Source organism: Amphiprion ocellaris, chromosome 9 (genome assembly GCF_022539595.1).
Source record: "Amphiprion ocellaris isolate individual 3 ecotype Okinawa chromosome 9, ASM2253959v1, whole genome shotgun sequence".
Taxonomy (NCBI): domain Eukaryota; kingdom Metazoa; phylum Chordata; class Actinopteri; family Pomacentridae; genus Amphiprion; species Amphiprion ocellaris.
Window position 1 is genome coordinate 35,135,000 of NC_072774.1, and position 22,215 is coordinate 35,157,214.

A 22,215-nucleotide genomic window follows, 5' to 3' on the forward strand; every position below is an offset into this window, starting at 1 on the left:
GGACTTCTCCTTCCAAATCTGACTGAGTTGGTTCTTCAGTCCATTGTACTTCTTGATCCTCTCATGCTTCTTCTTTCTGGTTTTGCTTTCCACATATAGTGCTGTGAAAAAATATTTGTCCTTTTCCCGATGTCTTCTATTGTTGCATATTTTGCAACCTTAAATGTTCCAGATCATCAAACTAATATTCGTATTTATTTAATATTACTCAGCAATGACCCATAAAAACAAAATGCTGTTTTTAAATGGCAATTTATTAAAGATTTATTGAATACTCTGTATCACCCCTGTTCCCCTGTGCATTTGTGGGTTTTCTTTGGGTACTCCAGCTTCCTCCCACAGTCCAAAGACATGCTGAGGATAATTGGTGATTCCAAATTGTCCGTAGGTGCCAATGTGAGTGTGCTCGTATCTCTCTCTGTGTGACCTTTTGATAGACTAGACCTGTCCAGGGTGTCCCCTGCCTTTACCCCCCGAGTTGGCTGGGATAGTCTCCAGCCAACCTGTGACCCTACAGAGGATTAAACAGTGTATAGATAATGGGTGGATGGATATCACCCATGTGAAAAACTAATTGCCCCCCTAAACTTAATAACAGGTAGGGCCACTCTTGGCAGCAACAACTGCAGTTAAACATTTGTGATAGCTTGTGATCAGTCTTTTACAACTCCATGGAGGAATGTTGGCCAACTGTTCTCTGCAAAATAGTTGTATTTCAGTCACATTAGATGGTTTATGACCACGAACTGCTCCTAAGGTCTTGCCATAGCATCTCAATTGGATTCAAGACCAGACTTTGACTCGGTCAGTAGAAAGCCTTAATTTTGTTCTTTCTGAGCCATTCAGACGTGGGGGGAACAAGAACTATAAAACACACAGTTTGATACATGCATGATAAGACACATGATACATGGAAAGTACAACTAACATGGAAACAGATTATAATTTACTGCTATGGTGTACGGCTCTGGCATTAAATATACTACATACACTATATTGCCAAAAATATATGCTCACCCATCCAAATAATCAGAACCAGGTGTTCCAATCACTTCCATGGCCACAGGTGTATAAAATCAAGCACCTAGGCATGCAGACTGCTTTTACAAACATTTGTGAAAGAATGGCTCGCTCTCAGGAGCTCAGTGAATTCCAGCATGCAACTGTGATAGGATGCCACCTGTGCAACAAATCCAGTCGTGACATTTCCTCGCTCCTAAATATTCCACAGTCAACTGTCAGCTGTATTATAAGAAAGTGGAAGTGTGTGGGAACGACAGCAACTCTGCCACCAAGTGGTAGGACACGTAAACTGACGGAGTGGGATCAGTGGATGCTGAGGAGCATAGTGCCAAGAGGTCGCCAACTTTCTGCAGAGTCAATCTCTACAGACCTTCAAACTTCATGTGGCCTTCAGATTAGCTCCAGAACAGTGCTTCAGCAGAGAGCTTCATGGAATGGGTTTCCATGACCGAGCAGCTGCATCCAAGCCATACATCACCAAGTGCAATGCAAAGCGTGGGATGCAGTGGTGTAAAGCAGCCACCACTGGACTCTAGAGCAGTGGAGACGCCTTCTCTGGAGTGACCAATCACGCTTCTCCATCTGGCAATCTGATGGACCAGTCTGGGTTTGGTGGTTGCCAGGAGAACCATACTTGTGGGACTGCATTGTGCCAAGTGTAAAGTTTGGTGGAGGGGGGATTATGGTGTGGGCTTGTTTTTCAGGAGCTGGGCTTGGACCCTTAGTTCCAGTGAAAGGAACTCTGAATGCTTCAGCATACCAAGACATTTTGGACAATTCCATGCTCCCAACTTTGTGGGAACAGTTTGGAGCTGGCCCCTTCCTCTTCCAACATGACTGCGCACCAGTGCACAAAGCAAGGTCCATAAAGACATGGATGACAGAGTCTGGTGTGGATGAACTTGACTGGTCTGCACAGAGTCCTGACCTCAACCCCATAGAACACCTTTGGGATGAATTAGAGCAGAGACTGAGAGCCAGGCCTTCTGGTCCAACATCAGTGTCTGACCTCACAAATGCGCTTCTGGAAGAATGGTCAAAAATTCCCATAAACACACCCCTGAACCTTGTGGACAGCCTTCCCAGAAGAGTTGAAGCTGTTCTAGCTGCAAAGGGTGGACCAACGTCATATTGAACCCTATGGATTAGGAATGGGATGTCATTTACGTTCATATGTGAGTCAAGGCAGGTGAGCAAATACTTTTGGCAATATAGTGTATATAGCTTGTGGTGAATTCAAAAATATGTAGATGAGCAAATCAAGTATAGTGAGGGCAATGCAGTGTAGATTGATAGGAATGGGCAGCTGGAAGCAGTGGACTGGAGGAAGGTCAGCAGCAGCATCCCACAGATGGAGATTAGGCCAGTTGGTGGGAGAACAACCACAGATCTGAAGCATCCAGCTCTGGGACCAGGGACACTCAGAGAAAGGACACAGGGAGAAACAGAGTGAGTGTAGTGCAATAATGGTATATATAGTAAATACATAGGTAGTTAGAGAAGGGCTCAGTGCATCCAGAGAGGTCCCCCAGCAGCCTAGGCCTATAGCAGCATAACTAGGGGCAGACTAAAGGATGTTGAGAGGGGAAGTCAGTTGTGTAAATGAAGACACCAGCTCACCCCTCAGGGTCACCCAAGTCAGCCCTAACTATAAGATTTGTCAAAAAGGAAGGTTTTAAGCCTGGTCTTAAAATTAGAGAGGGTGTCCGCCTCCCGAACCCAAACTGGGAGCTGGTTCCACAGGAGAGGCGCCTGATAACTGAAGGCTCTGCCTCACATTCTACTTTTAGAGATTCTAGGAACAACAAGTAAGCCTGCAGTCTGAGAGCGAACAGTTCTGCTGGGATAATATGGTACTATCAGGTCTTTAAGATATGATGGAGATTGGTTGTTAAGAGCTTTATATGTCAGAAGAAGGATTTTGAATTCTATTCTAGATTTAACAGGAAGCCAGTGAAGAGAAACCAATATAGGAGAAATATGATCTCTCTTGCTAACTCCTGTCAGTACTCTGGCTGCAGCATTTTGGACCAGCTGTAGATGTCTGAGAGAGCTATTGGGACAACCTGATAATAAGGAATTACAATAGTCAAGCCTAGAAGTAACAAATGCATGGACTAGTTTTTCTGCATCACTCTGAGACAGGAGGTTCCTGATTTTTACAATATTTCTCAGGTGGAAAAAGGAAGTCCTACAGATTTGTTTTATGTGTGAGTTAAAGGACATGTCCTGGTCAAAGATAACGCCGAGGTTCCTCACAGTAGTACTGGAGGCCAATGTAATGCCATCCAGAGTAACTATATGCTTTGAAAGCAATTTTCTAAGATGTTTGGGGCCAAATACAATGACTTCAGTCTTGTCTGAATTTAGTAGTAAGAAATTATAGGTCATCCAGGTCTTTATGTCCTTAAGACAATCTTGCAGTCTGGCTAGCAGATTAGTTTCATCTGGCTTCATAGATAAATACAATTGAGTGTCATCAGTGTAACAATGGAAATTAATACAGTGCTTCCTAATAATATTGCCTAAGGGAAGCATGTATAATGTGAACAGTATCAGTCCTAAGACGGAACCCTGAGGAACTCCATGATTAACCCTAGTATGCTCAGAAGAGTCATTGTTGACATGCACAAACTGGAACCTGTCTGATAAGTAGTATTTAAACCAGTCCAGTGCTGTCCCTTTAATGCCAATACAATGTTCTAGTTGCTGTAATAAAAGTTTGTGGTCGATTGTATCGAATGCTGCACTAAGGTCCAATAAAATAAGTATAGAGACCAGTCCATTATCTGACGCTATGAGAAGGTCATTAGTAACTTTCACCAGAGCTGTTTCTGTGCTATGATGCACTCTGAAGTCTGACTGAAACTCTTCAAACAAGCTATTCCTTTGTAAATGTTCACATAATAGATTTGCAACTGTTCTTTCCACAATTTTGGAGAGAAATGGGAGGTTGGAAATTGGTCTATAGTTGGCTAAAACATCTGGATCTAGAGTGGGCTTTTTAAGTAAAGGTTTGATTACAGCAACCTTAAAAGCCTGTGGTACATAGCCTGTTACTGGAGAGAAATTAATCAGATCTAACACTGAGGAATTAATTAAAGGTAAAGCCTCCTTGAACAGTCTAGTTGGGATAGGATCTAAAAGACATGTTGATGGTTTGGATGTAGAAACTATTGAAATGAGTTCAGAGAGATGTATGGGAGTGAAAAATTCTAAATATCCATCTGGTCTTACAGCCAATTCTAAAGTATCTGTCCTCGATGATACATCTGTGACATTTGCAGGAAGGGCCAGATTAATTTTTTCTCTAATCGTAATAATTTTATTTGTAAAGAAGCTCATGAAGTTGTTACTGCTCAAAGCTAAAGGAATACAAGGTTTAACAGAGCTCTGACTCTTTGTCAGCCTGGCTACAGTGCTGAAGAGAAACCTGGGGTTGTTCTTGTTTTCCTCTATTAAAGATGAATAATATGTTGTCCTGGCATTACGAAGAGCTTTTTTATAAATTACTAGACTATTTTTCCAAGCTACATAAACTTCCTCTAAATTAGTGGAGTACCACTTCCTTTCCAGCTTTCGAGACGCCTGCTTTAAAGTCCGCATCTGGGAATTATACCAAGGAGCAGGTCCTCTCTGAGATAGAACTTTCTTTTTTACAGGTGCAACACTATCAAGTGTTGTACGCAGTGAGGCTGCAGCATTATTAACAATATAATCCACTTCTGTGGGGGTAAAATTATAATATTTCCCTTCCATTATATCAGTAAGTGGTGCTGAACTAAATAGAAAGGGTATTATTTCCTTAAATTTAGTCACCGAATTGTGAGACAGACATCTACTGTAATGATATTTATTCTTAACTCCTATACAATCTATTGTTGTAAATTGAAATGTTATCATAAAATGGTCAGAAAGAAGAGGGTTCTGGGGAAATACTTTTAACTGTTTGATTTCTATGCCATAAGTCAGAACGAGGTCAAGGGTGTGATTAAAACTATGAGTTGGTTTATTTACATGTTGAGAAAACCCAATTGAGTCTAATATTGAATTAAAAGCAGTCGTAAGGCTGTCACTGTCCACGTCAATATCAATGTTAAAGTCACCCACAATAATCACTCCATCTGAGCTGAGCACTAAATCAGATAAAAAGTCTGAGAATTGAGATAAAAACTCAGAGTAAGGAGCAGGAGGACGATATACAACAACAGATAAAACTGGTTTGTGAGCTTTTAAATCTGGATGAGAGAGACTGAGAGTAAGATTTTCAAATGAACTGTAACTAGGTTTAGGTCTCTGGTTCATTTTTAAGCTAGAGAGGTAAATTGCTGCCACTCCTCCTCCTCGGCCTGTGATTGGAGGAACATGACAGTTAGTATGACTAGTAGGAGTTGATTCATTTAGACCAGTGGTTCTCAAATTTTTTCTGTCGGGCCCCCCTTTGGAGGACAAAAAACTTTCGTGCCCCCTCAATAACTTTGTGTGTGTGTGTGTGTGTGTGTGTATGTGTGTATATATATATATATATATATATATATATATATATATATATATATATATATATATATATATATATATATATATATATATATATATATATATATATATATATATATATGAAACTGAAAACATGAATATTCAGGGCTGTGTTATTTTATCTGATTCCATTTTGTTGTTTTTCACAGTAAAGATCAGGGGTGTCAAACTCATTTTAGTCCAGGGACCACATAAATCCAATCTGATCTCCAGTGGGCCCCACCAGTAAAATCACAGCATAATAACCTATAAATAACCACAACTCCAACTATTCCCCTTTGTTTTAGTTCAAAAAAGTACATTCTGAAAATATTCACATTTAATGAACTATCTTTTTACAAAATATTATGAACCTGAAATTTCTTAAGGAAAACAAGTTCAGTTTCAACAGTAGCCTATTATGCCTCAATTCATCATTTACACATGCATTGTAACTGCCAGATAACAGTTTATCTACAAAAACACAAAACATTCAGTCACAGGTATCTGCAACTGAACAATCTAGTATTTTACTTCATGATCAGAACAACTTGTCAAGTTCTTGAAATTATTTTAAATTTACAGCTTTACAAATTTACAGTTAATGTTGTTGTAATTTTTATCATTTGTAAAGTCGTCCCGCGGGCCGAAATGGACCGTCTGGTGGGCCGGTTTTGGCCCACAGGCCGTATGTTTGACATTGCTGGTAATCGGAGGAGATGAGCTGAGTACGTGACGTGATCGAGTACGCTGGTGTTCCGACTGCACATTAACGATGTGTTCTCCTGTTCTCAGGAGTCTGTACTTCAGAGTCTGAACGGCCAGCGCATATACCATAGATATATACAGAAGATCATTATTATTATTATTATTTTTATCTATGGCATATACAGTCTATGGGGCCAGCACAATTTCAGTATTGTTGTACGCCGCGAAAAACAGGCCGACGTTAAAACAATAGTTCAGCTAACTAGTTCCGTGTTGAAGGACCTTTTCCTCCCAGTCTCCCGTGGCCCCCTTGACATGCCTCTGCGCCCCCCCAGAGGGGCGCGCCCCACTATTTGAGAAACACTGATTTAGACTAACATATTCTTCCTGCTGCAACCAGGTTTCAGTCAAACAGAACAAATCAATCTGGTTATCAGTTATCAAATCATTTACTAACAGAGATTTAGACGAGAGAGATCTAATATTTAACAGACCACATTTAATTGTCCTGTTTCTTCGCTCAGTTGAAATAGTGGTATTAATTTTTATGAGATTTTTATGGTTACTATGTCTTTTGTTTATTTTTGAATTGTTTATTGAATTTCGGTGGTCGGGGGACAGACACAGTCTCAATAAAGCTAACTGAATTACTGGGACCTGTTTGATGAGATGTTGATGCAATCTGGGTGAAATAAATGAAATCATCATTTAATAACTGCATTTTGTTTTTTCTTGGGTTGTCTTTGTCTTATATTGAAATTAGTTGGATGATCTGAAGCATTTTATTTTGACACATCTAAAAATAGAAGACATCTGTAGGGGGGCAGCATTGTATATTAGATCTGCCTTCTTCTACATCTTGTCCACCACTTCTGTGTCTGGTTTGGTAGGCCAGTAGCTGCTTGTCAGTCTGAATCCCACAGGATCTTAGTGATGCTGTTCTTCACTACTTCCGGTGGTGTGTCCCATTAGGACCTGATAACTATATATGGCACAGATGCTTCAGTACACTATCCCAACCATTTGATTATGCCTCTCAGAGTCTGCTGTCATAGTTTGCATCTTACACCCTCCTTTTATGTGATGGACTGTCTCAGGGGCATCTTTGCACAGTCTGCACCTTGGATTCAGCCTTGCTAGACTCCTGCCTCTAATGTTGTGGGGTTTATCAGAGTTGCTCTTCCATGCTGTGGAAAGCCAGATTTTCGGTTTGTGTTATACAAAGTGTTATACCCTTGTGTGGATACTTCACGATCTGTATTGTCAGAGTTAATTAATTTGTGGTTTGAGGTGATAATGGGGAACTGTTAGTTTCGTAGGTTGCTGTGGTCCTAGGTCCACCAGTCACTTGACATTGGTGTTTTGTGCAGCTGCTTCCTCCCATATGCTTTTTCAGTTTCACTCAGTCACAGGTCTGGATGGGTGTACCCTTGTTTTGTTGTTGTTCGCTTGCAGCTGGAGTACACCTCATGACTCTCTTTAGAGAACAGGACATTTGTCCTCTTCCATCCATGCATCCATTTTCTTCCACTTGTCCAGGGCCAGGTCATGGAGACAGCAGACAGTCCAAACCATTTCAACTGGCTCCTTTCAATGCAAAGGAGCAGCGGCTCAACTCCGAGCTCCTTCCGAATGTCCGAGCTTCTCAACCTAACTCTAAAGCTGAGCCCAGCCACCCTGCAGAACATGCTCACTTCAGTCACTTGTATCCGTGATCTTGTTCTTTCGGTCACTACCCAGAGCTCATGACCATAGGTGAGGGTTAGCGATGCCATATTACTTTTTTGGGCTGTTCCCAGTCCAAGCCCCACGGGGCCCCAAGGCTCAGCCACCAGGTGCTCTCTGGCAAGTTCCACCCCCAGGCCAGGCTCCAGGAAGAGGCCCCGGTTTTCCTGATCCAGGCGAGGTGGCGGCTGTCCTTTTATTCGCTGTCATCAGGGTTTTCTGAATCGTTCTTTGTCTGGTCCCTCCCCCAGAACCAATTTGCCTTGGGAGACCCTACCAGGGGCTATTGCCCCAGACAGCATAGCTCCCAGGATCACAGGCACACTCAAACCCCTCCACCGCAATAAGGTGGCGATTCATCAGGGGGGTTTATCCTCTTGGCCTCTGCTTTTTTGGCATATCTCTTTAACCTAGCAGCCAAAAAATATGAATCATTGTTATGTAGTCTCTAGAGCATCATTTATGGACATCTTGATGCATTTTGTTTCCATTCAGAACCTGTCACTCACATTACCCGTCTACACCTAGGATAAGTCACTAAGATCCCTCTGGGGTTTCTTGACCTTTATCTCCATGGGAGGGGAGGTGCAGTCTGCATGTTGCATTCTTGATCTTAAATCCTTGTGTCTCGAGAAGTACTGCTGTAGCAACATGTGGTACAAGTTCACTTAAATAAGGCTTTTTCATTGATCCACTGTGAAATGTCAGTATGTCTTGACACATTCTTGTTTTTCCCCCAGAGAAGTGTTTTAGTCATGCTATGCCTCCTCTGAGGCTACAAATAGACAGGCTTACTTTGGCAGAATTTTTGCTAACTGGAGTTCTGTGTTCTGAATTTAGAAAATTCTGTATATGTTATGAGATGTTTTTTCCATTTCTCTGTCAACAAAGTTTCTCCTATCGATCTTCTGGTGATGTGGTCAAATATGGGCTGTCTGATCCTTTGTTGGATACAGTTGATACTGACCATGCACTGGCCCCTTAGAAATCTTCTGTCTTGCCATGATGTGACACTGAGGAGATTTACTTGGACAAGCCTCTGATGAGTCAATTAAATTCACCAGTGTCCTCTGAATGCTGCTTCAATAGAATGATTCAACCTAAGAAAATCTGACCTTTTGTACAAAAGAATTTACATGCTAAATGTGATTCAGTTTCTTGTGATTCTATATGTGATTCATGTTACTGAATCCTCTAATTTTAGGATTAGTTAATGACACATTTTCAATATGGCCTTCTCCTTTTTTTTTTTGCCCCACTGTATATATACTACATTAGAGCCTCTCTGTATCTTAAAATATTGTACATGTAATGGTCAATCAAACTTTGTGCTTTGGTCATAAATACCAAAAACAAGTTGTATTACAAAGCTAAATAAAAGAACTTAAACCCATATTAGACATCAGACAATACAGGATTTTGATGTGAGCTGTACTGGTTGCCTCTTTCTATACCATGTAGTCTATTGCTCTTACTCCATGTTTTAGTATTAATGAGTATGGGGAAACACAGGGGACATTTGTCCTTCACCAGGTGAATGTATTCACACATCTGATCCAAGGTGTTTAAAGGACATGGCCGTGATGATAGATGGAGTGTTTTGATCAGGCTTATCATCAGCCTTAGTTAATTCAGTGCAGCACACTCACAGATGATGTGTGCATGCATCACAATAACTATTTAAGCTGAAGAAAAAGAATGACAAAACACTTATTGTTTGGGTAATTATTGTCTTCTATTCTAAAATACACGTCTAATGGTGGATAATAATGTAAATGTCTGTGAAGGGAAATCTCTGAAGCATTGATATGTCTTCCAAGCAGGGACATTCCCTATGGACTGTTGCTACAATAACACTGAATAATTTATTAAGCAAACACACGGCTGCTGAGTCTTGCTTGTTAGCTAATGAAATCACATCTTATTAAAGGCAGTGCTGGTTTTTCACTTTGTGTGTATAATGGGGTGATGGCTGGCAGAGTCTGCAACAGAAACAGTAGCTCTTTACATGAGTGTGGCACAGAGCTCCAAGTCCCCAGGCAATACAAGCCTGAATTGTTTTGCATTAGCCATACAACAGATGGGAATAACACCTTCTGCACAGTGATTAAATCAAGCAGATAAGGCCTATTCAGATTATGTGCTTGATACCTGAGAGAGGAGGGAGGCATTGTAGGGAAGTGGTGGAAGGAGAAAAAATAGGTATCTCCCTTCAGGTCAGAGTAGCATGATCCAAACTGTTCATAATTACATGTTTAAATTCAGCAGTGTACTATATACATGCATAATATTAATAAAGCATATTTGTCCAACAACAATTTTATTCTATTGAATTTAAATTGAGTTGGGATTTGGTCAAGTTATTTCCTCCACTGTGAATTCCCATTTCAGCATGAATCATTTTTGTAATGGTCACATGCATTTTGAGAAGGCAATAGTAAATATTCGTGGCATACTGAAAAGGACTCTGACTCATAAAAATATTAGTATGTCCCTCTTGAGATGACAGGGATAAATAACCTATTTTTCCTGGATTTTTTAAAGATTTGTTGGTCTGTGGAAATTTTGCATGACATCAATTGGATGCTCATGCTTGAGAGGCACTCCCACTTTAATGAGTGATGTCACTCCTTAACAACTGTTCTTGACTTGAGTAAACTGCTGCATTTCATAGAATTGTGGTTTCATTTTAGCAGTCATGTGGTTAAAAGAATATTTTCAGGGATTTGTGCTCACCTGTTTTTCTGATTGCACAGTGGCATGGTTGTTAGCACTTTCCCCTGATAGGGGAGATAGATGGATGGATGGATGGATGGATGGATGGATGGATGGATGGATGGATGTTTTTCTGATTTTTCCAAGTGGGCTTTGACATTTGTTTCATTAGCTCTGTCATTTAACTTTTTGCATATTTTATTTGTTTTATTTGTTTTTCTCTAAATTAAGGTTTCATTCCACATATAAACAAACAAACAAGAAAACAATAGCTGTCAATCTGATTTCTTTTTCTGTGCTATACTAATGTCTGATCAGCTGGCATTACAGTCAGTTCTCTTGCAGATTGAGCTGACAGAGCTACAAAAGTGAATATGAGTTCTGACTTTTTCTTTTTTCTTTTAGAGCCGCTCATGTTTACTGTCAACAGTGTATATTAAACAGTATGTGTAAGTTCTGGTGTGAGAGAATACTTCATAAAAGCAAAGCTGTTTGGGCTGACAAAAATTGTGAGCCATACCTTCAGCTTTCTGGATTCTTTTGATTAGGGCCCTTTGAAAAATATGCAAAACACTTCGGCAAGTAATGAGCACCAATTCTAGACAAATACCAACAGACTGTGTATTGCTGATAGCAACCAAGGCTGCACTCACACACATTTATACACACACTAAAAACTGTATGCCCAAAGCTAAACCATGGTGTGCATACTCTTTCATTTTATTCAGGTAAAATGTGCAGAAATGCTTGACCAAGACACTGTGATATCTACAATATTGATATGTGTATAGAGAATTAAAACATATACATGCCTAATAGTAAACTTCTTTTTGGTTTATTCTAAGACAGACATGTAAAATAGATCCTGTGACCACAGATTTTTTTTCTTTCTTTCAGAAAAATGGAAACTTGGTCACTAGAGCGTCAAATTTGTGAACAAGCTGAATGTTAGACTGCTGCTGTGCTTAAGTACTGAACACAACATTGTGTTCAGACTACAGAAAAAAATGCATTAATCATTGAACAAAGTGTTATTAAAACACTGTTTTGCCTTGAAGCAGGGAGTAACAAGTTTCATTTGATTAAATAAATTGTCAATGTGCTGTCCTCTGCTAAAGAATGGCAATCCATGTACCCACAGCATTATGCAGCTGCTCCCAAACTGCCATCTCCTTTGTTTTGGGCCACTGGATCGACTGCCTCAGCCTGTGTTCTTTTTGTTCTGATTTCCAGCCTGGTTCCTGAATATTATTGCCAGTTGGTTTTCTGATTATGTCTGGTTCGGTGCCACCCTCAGAGTAATTAATCTCTGTTGACCATCCTGTGACCTCCGCCTGCCCTTCAGTGACATTGAATCTTTTAGCAATGTGATTTGCCACCCAGCTTTGGGTTTTTCTTGTCTGACCTGGTGTTACAAGGCAATGTTGCTACTGCTTTCGTCTACATACTTGCTCTTTCCTTGGTGGATCTGCAACCCTTTGTAAGTGGTCACCTTCTTCTATCTGCACATGCATCTCCTCAATGCATCTCCCCCTTATTCCACCCTGCCTCTTGGTGGGCCACTGGGTCAAGAGTGTCCCTTCCAGGACTAGTGGATTAAGTGACTAGCCTCTGACTCCTGATGAAGACTTCCTGTGATCATCCAGTCTTTCCAAATTGCTCTTACAGTAGTCACTGGGTACAGCCAGAGAATTCATCTTTGAGTACAGTTTGAATGTCTACCTGCTGGGCATTACTGCCTGTTGCACCTCTAGCAGTGCCTTTGTGTGCAGGCTGTGTTTCCATTAGGCCTTCACCTGGGGGATTTTATTTAATTTTAGTTAATTTAGTTTTTTTTATTTGTGTGTGTGTGTGTGTGTGTGTGTGTGTGTGTGTGTGTGTGTGTGTGTGTGTGTGTTAAAGTATTTGAGGCCCAAAATAATATACACTATATTGCCAACAGTATTGGCTCACCTGCCTTCACTCGCATATGAACATAAGTGACATCCCATTCCTAATCCATAGGGTTCAATATGACGTTGGTCCACCCTTTGCAGCTAGAACAGCTTCAACTCTTCTGGGAAGGCTGTCCACAAGGTTCAGGAGTGTGTTTATGGGAATTTTTGACCATTCTTCCAGAAGCGCATTTGTGAGGTCACACACTGATGTTGGACCAGAAGGTCTGGCTCTCAGTCTCTGCTCTAATTCATCCCAAAGGTGTTCTATGGGGTTGAGGTCAGGACTCTGTGCAGGCCAGTCAAGTTCATCCACATCAGACTCTGTCATCCATGTCTTTATGGACCTTGCTTTGTGCACTGGTGCACAGTCATGTTGGAAGAGGAAGGACCAGCTCCAAACTGTTCCCACAAAGTTGGGAGCATGTAATTGTCCAAAATGTCTTGGTATGCTGAAGCATTCAGAGTTCCTTTCACTGGAACTAAGGGGCCAAGCCCAGCTCCTGAAAAACAAGCCCACACCATAATCCCCCCTCCACCAAACTTTACACTTGGCACAATGCAGTCCGACAAGTATGGTTCTCCTGACACCCGCCAAACCCAGACTGGTCCATCAGATTGCCAGATGGAGAAGCGTGATTGGTCACTCCAGAGAAGGCGTCTCCACTGCTCTAGAGTCCAGTGGTGGCTGCTTTACACCACTGCATCCCACGCTTTGCATTGCACTTAGTGATGTATGGCTTGGATGCAGCTGCTCAGCCATGGAAACCCATTCCATGAAGCACTCCGCTGAAGCACTGTTCTGGAGCTAATCTGAAGGCCACATGAAGTTTGAAGGTCTGTAGTGATTGACTCTGCAGAAAGTTGGCCACCTCTTGGCACTATGCTCCTCAGCATCCGTCAGTTTACGTGTCCTACCACTTGGTGGCAGAGTTGCTGTCGTTCCCACACACTTCCACTTTCTTATAATACAGCTGACAGTTGACTGTGGAATATTTAGGAGCCAGGAAATGTCACGACTGGATTTGTTGCACAGGTGGCATCCTATCACAGTTCCATGCTGGAATTCACTGAGCTCCTGAGAGCGAGTCATTCTTTCACAAATGTTTGTAAAAGCAGTCTCCATGCCTAGGTGCTTGATTTTATACACCTGTGGACATGGAAGTGATTGGAACACCTGGTTCTGATTATTTGGATGGGTGAACAAATACTTTTGGCAATATAGTGTATAAATAAAACCCAGCATAAAAATAATAATAATTCAGATCTACCCTCGGTTGGTCACATGATCTACATAGACGTCCCTCACTACTCTGAGGTGTGCAGACGCCTTGTAGCTCAGCGCTAGCGCTGCTAGGACATCAACAACTGATGGTCCGGTGAAGACGTTTTGCAGTGGTAGTTGTTTGTGCTCGGTGTATTTTTGCAAGATGACTGACGACGTGAAGTGAGCATCCTGTGTGTGTGTCTGACTCTGTACACACACCTGTCATCAGTTCGAGCCACTAGTTAACCACACAGTGTGCTGAAAGGATAAAGTCTGCCAGGCTTCTTTTTGTTTCTGTATGTTTCTTTTGTCATGGGTAAAGTGCATCAGACAGATGTATTATTTTACTGTCAGTGAGTTGCAGTGTGTTTCTGGAGGCAATGAGGCACAGGTTATGTTATTTCACTGAAACTATGTACATGCATTTTCACATAATTTTGGACTATAGCAGTATAAATACAATAACAATAATAATTAGAAGAATTTGAATTGTGGTTTTCTCAACCTGTCATTTAAACATATCAGTGCTTGTTTATAACATTTGTATGTATACATAAATTAAACATAATATGCATAAATATAAAATATACAACTTTTATACCTTTGCTGTCTCGTGCAAAGTGGATAGTCAAACTGAATAAAAGCATGAATACATTTAAATACATGATTTCTGTATCATTTAAAAAAAACTTTATTATTAGCACTATGAATAATAAAGGGCAGATTATGGATCAGCGCCATGGAGCAAATCTGTAGCGATACAGTATATGTCTTGAAAAGGTATGAAATTTAAAAGCAATGGTGGACACATCAGGGTTTGAACCACTGACCTTCTGATACGTAGCCCAGAGACTTAAACATTGCACCACTGCTTCCATGTTACATTCTCCATGAATATAGGTTGCTACAGTTCAGCCAGTTATATTGTAAGGTATGTTTCTGTATGGTGTTTCAAATTCGTGCTCCATATGCCTCTTTGAATTTTGAGCACCTGCCCCTCCAAAGGTCTCTGCACAGCCCTGCCTCTGTGGGCATAGCTGGGGCATCAGTTGTGAACCACTTGTCACCAATGTTTTACTCCTATAACCCCAGTACATCTCCTGGTGGTGGACTAATGGCAATTATTACTCCCTGCCATCTCCAGCTGATGCCATAGGTGTTGCTCGGCCCCAACTCCTGTGGTTTTGGCTTAGCCGCAATCAGAAACTACCCTTTTCCACCTCCTCAACCAGCTCCTGGACACCTCTCTGATTTCCTGCTTGTGTACATCCCATCTTGTAGAGTCGACTAGAAACTGAGGAGCCAATGCACCCTATTTCCACTTGGCATGTAATGACTCCTACCAGCCTTCCTCCACTCTACAGCTCGGTCAGAGTATTTGGCCTGATCCCCTCATGGGCAGCCTTCAATCTTTCCTTCAACAGGATAGTAAGCTTAACTAGCAGGACTGTCTACCAGCTACAGACTACATTAGAAGTCAGGCCAGAGAGATGTTCCCGCTGTCTCTCTCGAGGGAACTCCAGCTGTCTCCCAAGATCAACTCTCAGGTTCCACACCAGTCTAGATGAGAGGAGTTTGGTTGTGTCTTTTGGGTGGGGGATGTTGGTTTTCTCTCAAGCCCAAGCAAACAGAATAGCATGTCTGACTGAGGATGGTGTGGCTGTTTGCTTCTCACCTGCATGTTTTTGCTTCGTTTGCCAGCTTCCTCAGAACTTGGTTGTGCTGCCATCTGTAGCAGTCTTTTGACAACTGCGTCTTGCGAGCAGACAAGATGTGCTGTAGGCTAGCATTGGTGATGTAAAAGGAGAAAGCAAGGTTGGGTGTCATCACAAAACATTTATTAACTACTGCTACAGACAAAGAGTAAAACAATAATGACATAACAAACAATGATGGTGGCGGTGAATAAAAAAATGTAGGCAAACAAGCTGAGCAATTAACCATGATTGTACACTGAAGTTGAGAAGCCAGTTGTAGACTTTGAATTCACCTGTTTAGCAGAAAGAAAATGATACTTGCATACTGACGGTCCAGTGTGGAGAGAGAAAAGCCACAGCAGGATGTGCTGCTGTGAAGATCTGAAGACTGAGTTGGTTCAGGAACACAGACACAGGATGGCACCTTTGCATAGTTTAAAACTGTGCCAAAGTAAATACACTAAGAGTCCAAGCTCATAGTAACAAAGAAAACATTTGCATCATTGCACTGTAAAAGGTAACTGAAGAAGCCTCAAGTTTAAGAAGAACAAAGAAAAACAAAACCTCCGAAAACCATGGTAAAAACCCCTAAAGAAAATCTAATTCAGTAGCAAAGAACCCTTTGAAAAGCTGAAATTAAGTTAAACAAAGAAAAACGAGTTCAAATTTACAGAAAGCTCCCACTGAATTCCATTGACTTTCTTTTATAGCAGATGTTCTTTGAAGCCAAATTGAAATCAACATCGAACCATCATGGATGTGTTCATCCCAAAGGATGGTATTGAGCTTCATTGTCTGTGAGAGGTCACAGACCATATACCTTTTGAACCTAATTTGAATTAATTTGTTAAAACTACTAATCAAATTGTTAAATATCTACTACAATTACGGATCTAAATTACCTCTAAACATGATTAAAATTAATTCGGACATGATATGCTTATCTCATATAGTTCCTGAGATAATATAGATATATATTATCTCAGGATATAGATATAGATATAGATAGAGATATAGTGTAAATGTGCATACAAGTTGTGGAATTTCAGGATGCTTGGGGAAAACTTATATTCTGACGAAGATCACAAGCATATACATTCAAGAATGAGAAAAAGAAGACTTTAGCATTGTATATGCTCAGGATAAAAGTCTCTGTGTATTTTATGGCAGTGATAGAGAGAAGGGAGGTATTTGTGTCTCGTGTGTGCATCCCCTACAAACTCTCCAGATGTGATGTGTTCTCTGTTCTACTCTTTCCTGATGTCCTGGTATTGCAGATATCAAGACCAGATGTTGGGATCATGTCTCTGATGATGTTCAAGTTCCTTAATTTTAGGTTTTAAACCTGTTCAGTTCATCCTTGTATTGAAAGCTCTGAGGGTAAGGAAGAGAGGGAGGTCAGGAGGTCACAGTGAAGAATACAATCTCCTCTCTAGAGATGTGATTATACTCAAAATTGACACTTTGTGATTATTATCAGGTTCATGCTGTTTCAAAAATGACTGTGAGTAGTCATTTCGATGTAAACATCCGACTTAGGTGTTCCATTTGGATGAGAGTTTTGGGTTAGCTGTCTTCTCAAATGGTCTCCCACCAAATGTAAAGTTGTGAGACATGGTGTCTGGATTCTCTGTGTCTCGCTTTGGAATGCACCTGGAAACAAACTATTGTTCTGCTCTTTAGTACACTAGATATATTTACATATCATATATAATAATATATTTTCAAATATCTATGAAATTATTGCATTACATTGATATGTAACGATGGGTTAATGACAATTTCAAACAACAATAATCGGTGGGAAGAGCTACACATGGGGACAAAATAGTTTGTACCTCTCGGTTAATGAAAGAAAAACCCACAATGGTCACAGAAATAATTTGAATCTGACAAAAGTAAAAATAAATAAAAATTCTATTAAAATTAAAAAATGAAAATCAGACATTGCTTTTGAACCGTGGTTCAAAAGAATTATTTTAAAAATAAACTCATTAAACAGGCCTGGACATAAATGATGGTACCCCTAGAAAAGACTGAAAATAATGTGACCATAGAGACATGTTCAATCAAGGTGTGTCCTCTAATTAGCATCACAGGTGTCTACAAACTTGTAATCAGTCAGTCGGCCTATTTATAGGGTTACAGTAGTCACTGTGCTGTTTGCTGACATGGTGTCACCAAACAGCATCCCACCAAGGCAGGATTCACACTAAAATTCTAATGTTTTTGTAAGTAGAATGCAGTTTTTACGTAGTCTTGTTGACAAACAGACAGACAGATTGACAAACACACAGACAAACAAATGTCCCTGGTTACATATCTCTACCATGGCCAGGGGAACAAATCAACTAAATATTAAATAAAACACCGAGAAGTCATCCTACTTGCTGGCAAAATTAGCTTTTCTGTAGAGCTAGAAATGTCATTCTCTTAACTTCATTTTCTAATTTGCCATGTCTGTGAGTTATGTTGGTTAAATCATACACAAGTAAAACTTAATGGTTAAGATTAGGAATACATTGTTTCTATGGTTAAGAACATGATATTGGCTGTTGAGACAAGATGTAAAGCCAAAAGACACAATGACTTGCATTAGTATAACAACACCACCTGACGTTGCCATTGGGGTCTGAAACAGAAAAGTTATTATTCACCTGAAATGAACCTGAAAGCAAACCAAAAACAAAAGCTGACAGTGGTTTTGGCTGGCTTCTTCCATGTCCTTATCACCCTACACCACTCACTGCCATCTAATACACAGTTGGGAGCCATTCAACTTTTGTGGTGGAATCTGTAGATGAACCTAAACGCTGATTGTGTTTCAAGGACAGAAAACAAAATGCTAAAAGTACAATAAAATTGACAGCATAGATCTAAATATTAAAGGGTATTCGAAAGCATTTATTAATCTACGTGCACTTCAATTTAATGAGAGGATTAGCCAGATTTTTGCATCTGCAGCAGAAGGAACAACATTTTTCAACCCTGGCAGGCAGATGAAAACTTTATGAACCAGGTGATGACTTAAGAGGATCTGACAGCAGAGAACATTCGAACCTGATGTTTTTAATTATTGAACATGCTAGGATATTCTGATTCAGTTTTCCTAAACTAAAAGGATGTGACAGTCTGCAAGGCTATGGATGGATTATTTTGGACTTGGGTTTTTTTTTGTTTTTTTTTAAATTATTTCGGTTTGGCATTCATTGTGTGTACCGGTTGTGTTTTTCAAGATCTCTTGCATGCTTTCAGTGTAATCAGCCTTCAGTCTCTGTGTGGAGGCTCTGGGAATCCCACCTCAGCTCTCTGCCTGGCTTAGAGTGTAGGTGGTTATCTGGCTGTCCATGTATTCACAGCCACTGCTCTCACCTTATCAGCAGTCAGAGGCTTGCATGCTCAATCGCCTGATTTGTCAAGGGTGACTCCAAAAGATTCTGATAGGCACTCTGTAAATCACCCAGTTGATCTAAAATATCGACCAGCTACAGAAAGTCATTACACACAATAATGGCGGGCAGGACCTTGAAGATGTGACTTAATTAGGTTTCAAATGGCTTCAAAAATGCCCTCAAATGTTCCCCCTGGAGAGTAATGAGGTCTTGGATTTTTCTCAGTGATTACAGGTGTAGGTTGAGAAGCACACAACTACTGACAATGCCACCACTGCTTCTCTCTATGGGTGATAACAGCAGTATAGACATCAGAGATGTACATTATGGTCCTACAAATTCACACCCCTGCTGCTATTTAACATGCTTGTCTGCTTCAGTCTGTATCATCTTTATAAGTGATATTGACTGAGGAAGACAGAAAGCATACAGTGATCTTGGAGCTGCAAAAAGTTCTGCTGAAGCAAGTGATATGTTTTCCCAATGAAATGAAATCGGTAGGAATTGAATTAAAAAAGATCGTTTCTGGGCCTCGATAGAGCTGCATATATGGACAGCTGTCATTGTTTGTTGTAGTTTGCTCAGAACGATGTAATTCTAAATTAATCTACAATCATGAACTTCAGATTCAACAGTACATTTATAGCTTTTATAATGAATAAATGTAAATGGTATCATTTCATTTTTGATTGTTCAGTGTCTAAATAAGGGTTTATTTTCCTGCTCACAATGCCATTTTATGTTTCCACACAGAAAACCAAGATCTCTACATATGACAAGATGTGGGAATTCATGAGCAGTCGGAGGCACTCAGTGATGGTGAAGAATGTTGAGGAAGGCATTCACCGTGTGCTCACATCAGACTACGCATTCCTCATGGAGTCCACCACTATCGAGTTTGTCACACAGCGCAACTGCAACCTCACACAAATTGGAGGCCTCATTGATTCCAAAGCCTACGGTGTTGGCACTCCAATGGGTATGTATGTACAATGATATACAATGTTTTGCCGAGGCCAAACATCAACTGTTTCACTTGTGATAGAACCTTCATATGTATTCAAAAGCCATGAGCTACTCATTATTAGTACATAGTGAAATTCAATATTCAAGCTGTAGCATGTATTACCATGAGTTGCACAGTATCCGGCAACAGCAGGAAAAGAACTGTTTTCTTCTTTTCTCTTTCACTTTGACTTGTGCTTCCATTTGGTCCTTAGCTATGTATTTGCTTTGAGGCATGTACCATGTGTTTAAAATGCATAAGCAGTGTATTGCTTATTGTTCTTACAAAGAGTACTTAAAAGCATCAATGTAGTGAATGCAGTATAAGCTAAATATGCAACACCTGAATTTATACTTACTTCACTTACTGCAGAAAAGCTGTGTTATTTAATGTTAATTAAGGGTGGAATATTAGTTTTCATGACAGAAAATCCCCATAAAATACTAAACATATTTATTTTCTTTTTATTTGTGTTAGGTTTTCCATATGTTTTCATGTTGCACTGACCTGCTGGGCACTACAACTGTATGGCAACGCTGGCAATACCATAAAAATTAGAGTGAATATCAAGTTTTAATAAAGAGCCTTTGTGTGAAGGAAACATGTAGCACTGTGATATTGCAGTGAAAGGTAGAGGTGTGAAAATACTAATTCAATATTCACATGGATTTAGTTTAGTTTACAGAAGTTGTGTTGTTGCCAAACCCGAATACTGAAAATTATTCTTTTTCATTTCACAATCACAACCATTCTAAACTTTATTTGTGTGTTTTTCACCATATACAATTGTCATGATTTTGTCATACTGTTTCCAAACAAAACGACTAATGTAGGAGTAGCATGAAGTTAAATTACGATCCTGCCTTGATGTAAATAATGAATTTAGCTCATGAATATATCTATAAAATGTATTATACTTTATTCTATTATTGCAAATCGAAATTGGTGCAAACTCTGTGATTGTATGCTGCAATCCATCCTTGAAGGTAAACCATGTGGAGGAATGCTTAGCAGGGATGTAACAACAATAAAGGCCTGAATACAAACTGTGGCACACGTCTGGAGATGCAACGTTCAATTACAAGGCTCAGCAGACAATTGTCATAATCCTGTTACAAGTGCAGTGAGAGAAAAAAAAAAACTCTGCAGCTGTATCAGTAGCTTTATTCCATAAATCTTGATTATTTCCCTTCACATTTGTCTCTATAGAGGATAAATGATATCCAGTAACTGTATTCTCCAGATGAAACAGGGGAGTGTCCTGTGGGACTGTCACTGTTTGACACAGTCATGTGCTGCTGTTTGTGAATGCTGTGCTGATCAGCCACAGAAAGCAATTTGAGTGACTGTTTAGCTGTGCGTGAAAACAGTGGAGGTAGGCTATATTTGCATTGTGTGATTGCATTGCCTGACTGATGTGCTGCTTTTAAAGCCACAGTGTATGTGTATTTGTGTAAGTGTGTATGCGCATGTCTGCATTTGCCTATGGGTGACTGTATACTTGATAGTGGTATGTAACCTGCATTGAATATAGTTTACTGTTTCTGTGACTGTTTATATAACAGTAGAAGAATGTAGTCATATTTTATGTAAATGACTGCTTACCTATGGCACCTTGTGCATCACAGTGATTGTCCATGCTGAAGGAAGGGGTGTTGGCATTATTACTCCCTAGTGACCCATTCATATGCAGTCAGAACAAGGTATTTAAATTACTAACCTTAGCCCTTGAATACTCTTTACCACATGTAGCCCATATTCCTGTATAACCAGGCCATTTAGCATATACAGTTATGGAAAAAAGTTAGTAGACCACCCTTGTTTTCTCCAGTTTCTTGTTCATTTTTTAAAACTTTTTATTTATTCCACATAGATACAACAGATGAAGATGTGCAAATATCACACTGCCAGGTTATAACCCACTCCTTCCAAATCACATTACCTTCAATCATAAATACATATAATATCTCCTTTCTGTACAAGTCAAACAGAAGTCAAGATCACATATTTTACACAGATATCAGCAACAATCTTGAATTCTGACTTCTCTCTAACATTCACTAGTATGGGTAAGGCAACCTATATAAATAAAATAAATACATTTTAACCAAAACAAAAACAAAAACAGATAAAAAAGAGCTCTGGTGTTAAAGTAACACATCTTCACTTTTACTTTCACTGTTTGTTAATTTATTTCCAGATCTGAACGTTTCCTCCCATTCACCATCTGTTA

General features: G+C 40.0%; 1 protein-coding gene across 2 annotated transcripts in view; it reads left to right on the top strand.

Moving 5' to 3' along the window:
- Window positions 1–22,215, top strand: part of grik2 (glutamate receptor, ionotropic, kainate 2) — a 384,084-nt gene that overhangs the window by 318,441 nt on the left and 43,428 nt on the right. For both annotated transcript variants that reach the window (XM_055013796.1, XM_055013797.1), the window contains exon 15: window positions 19,730–19,955. In XM_055013796.1, coding sequence (XP_054869771.1) covers window positions 19,730–19,955 — 226 coding nt within the window. The remainder of the gene's footprint in view (window positions 1–19,729; window positions 19,956–22,215) is intronic.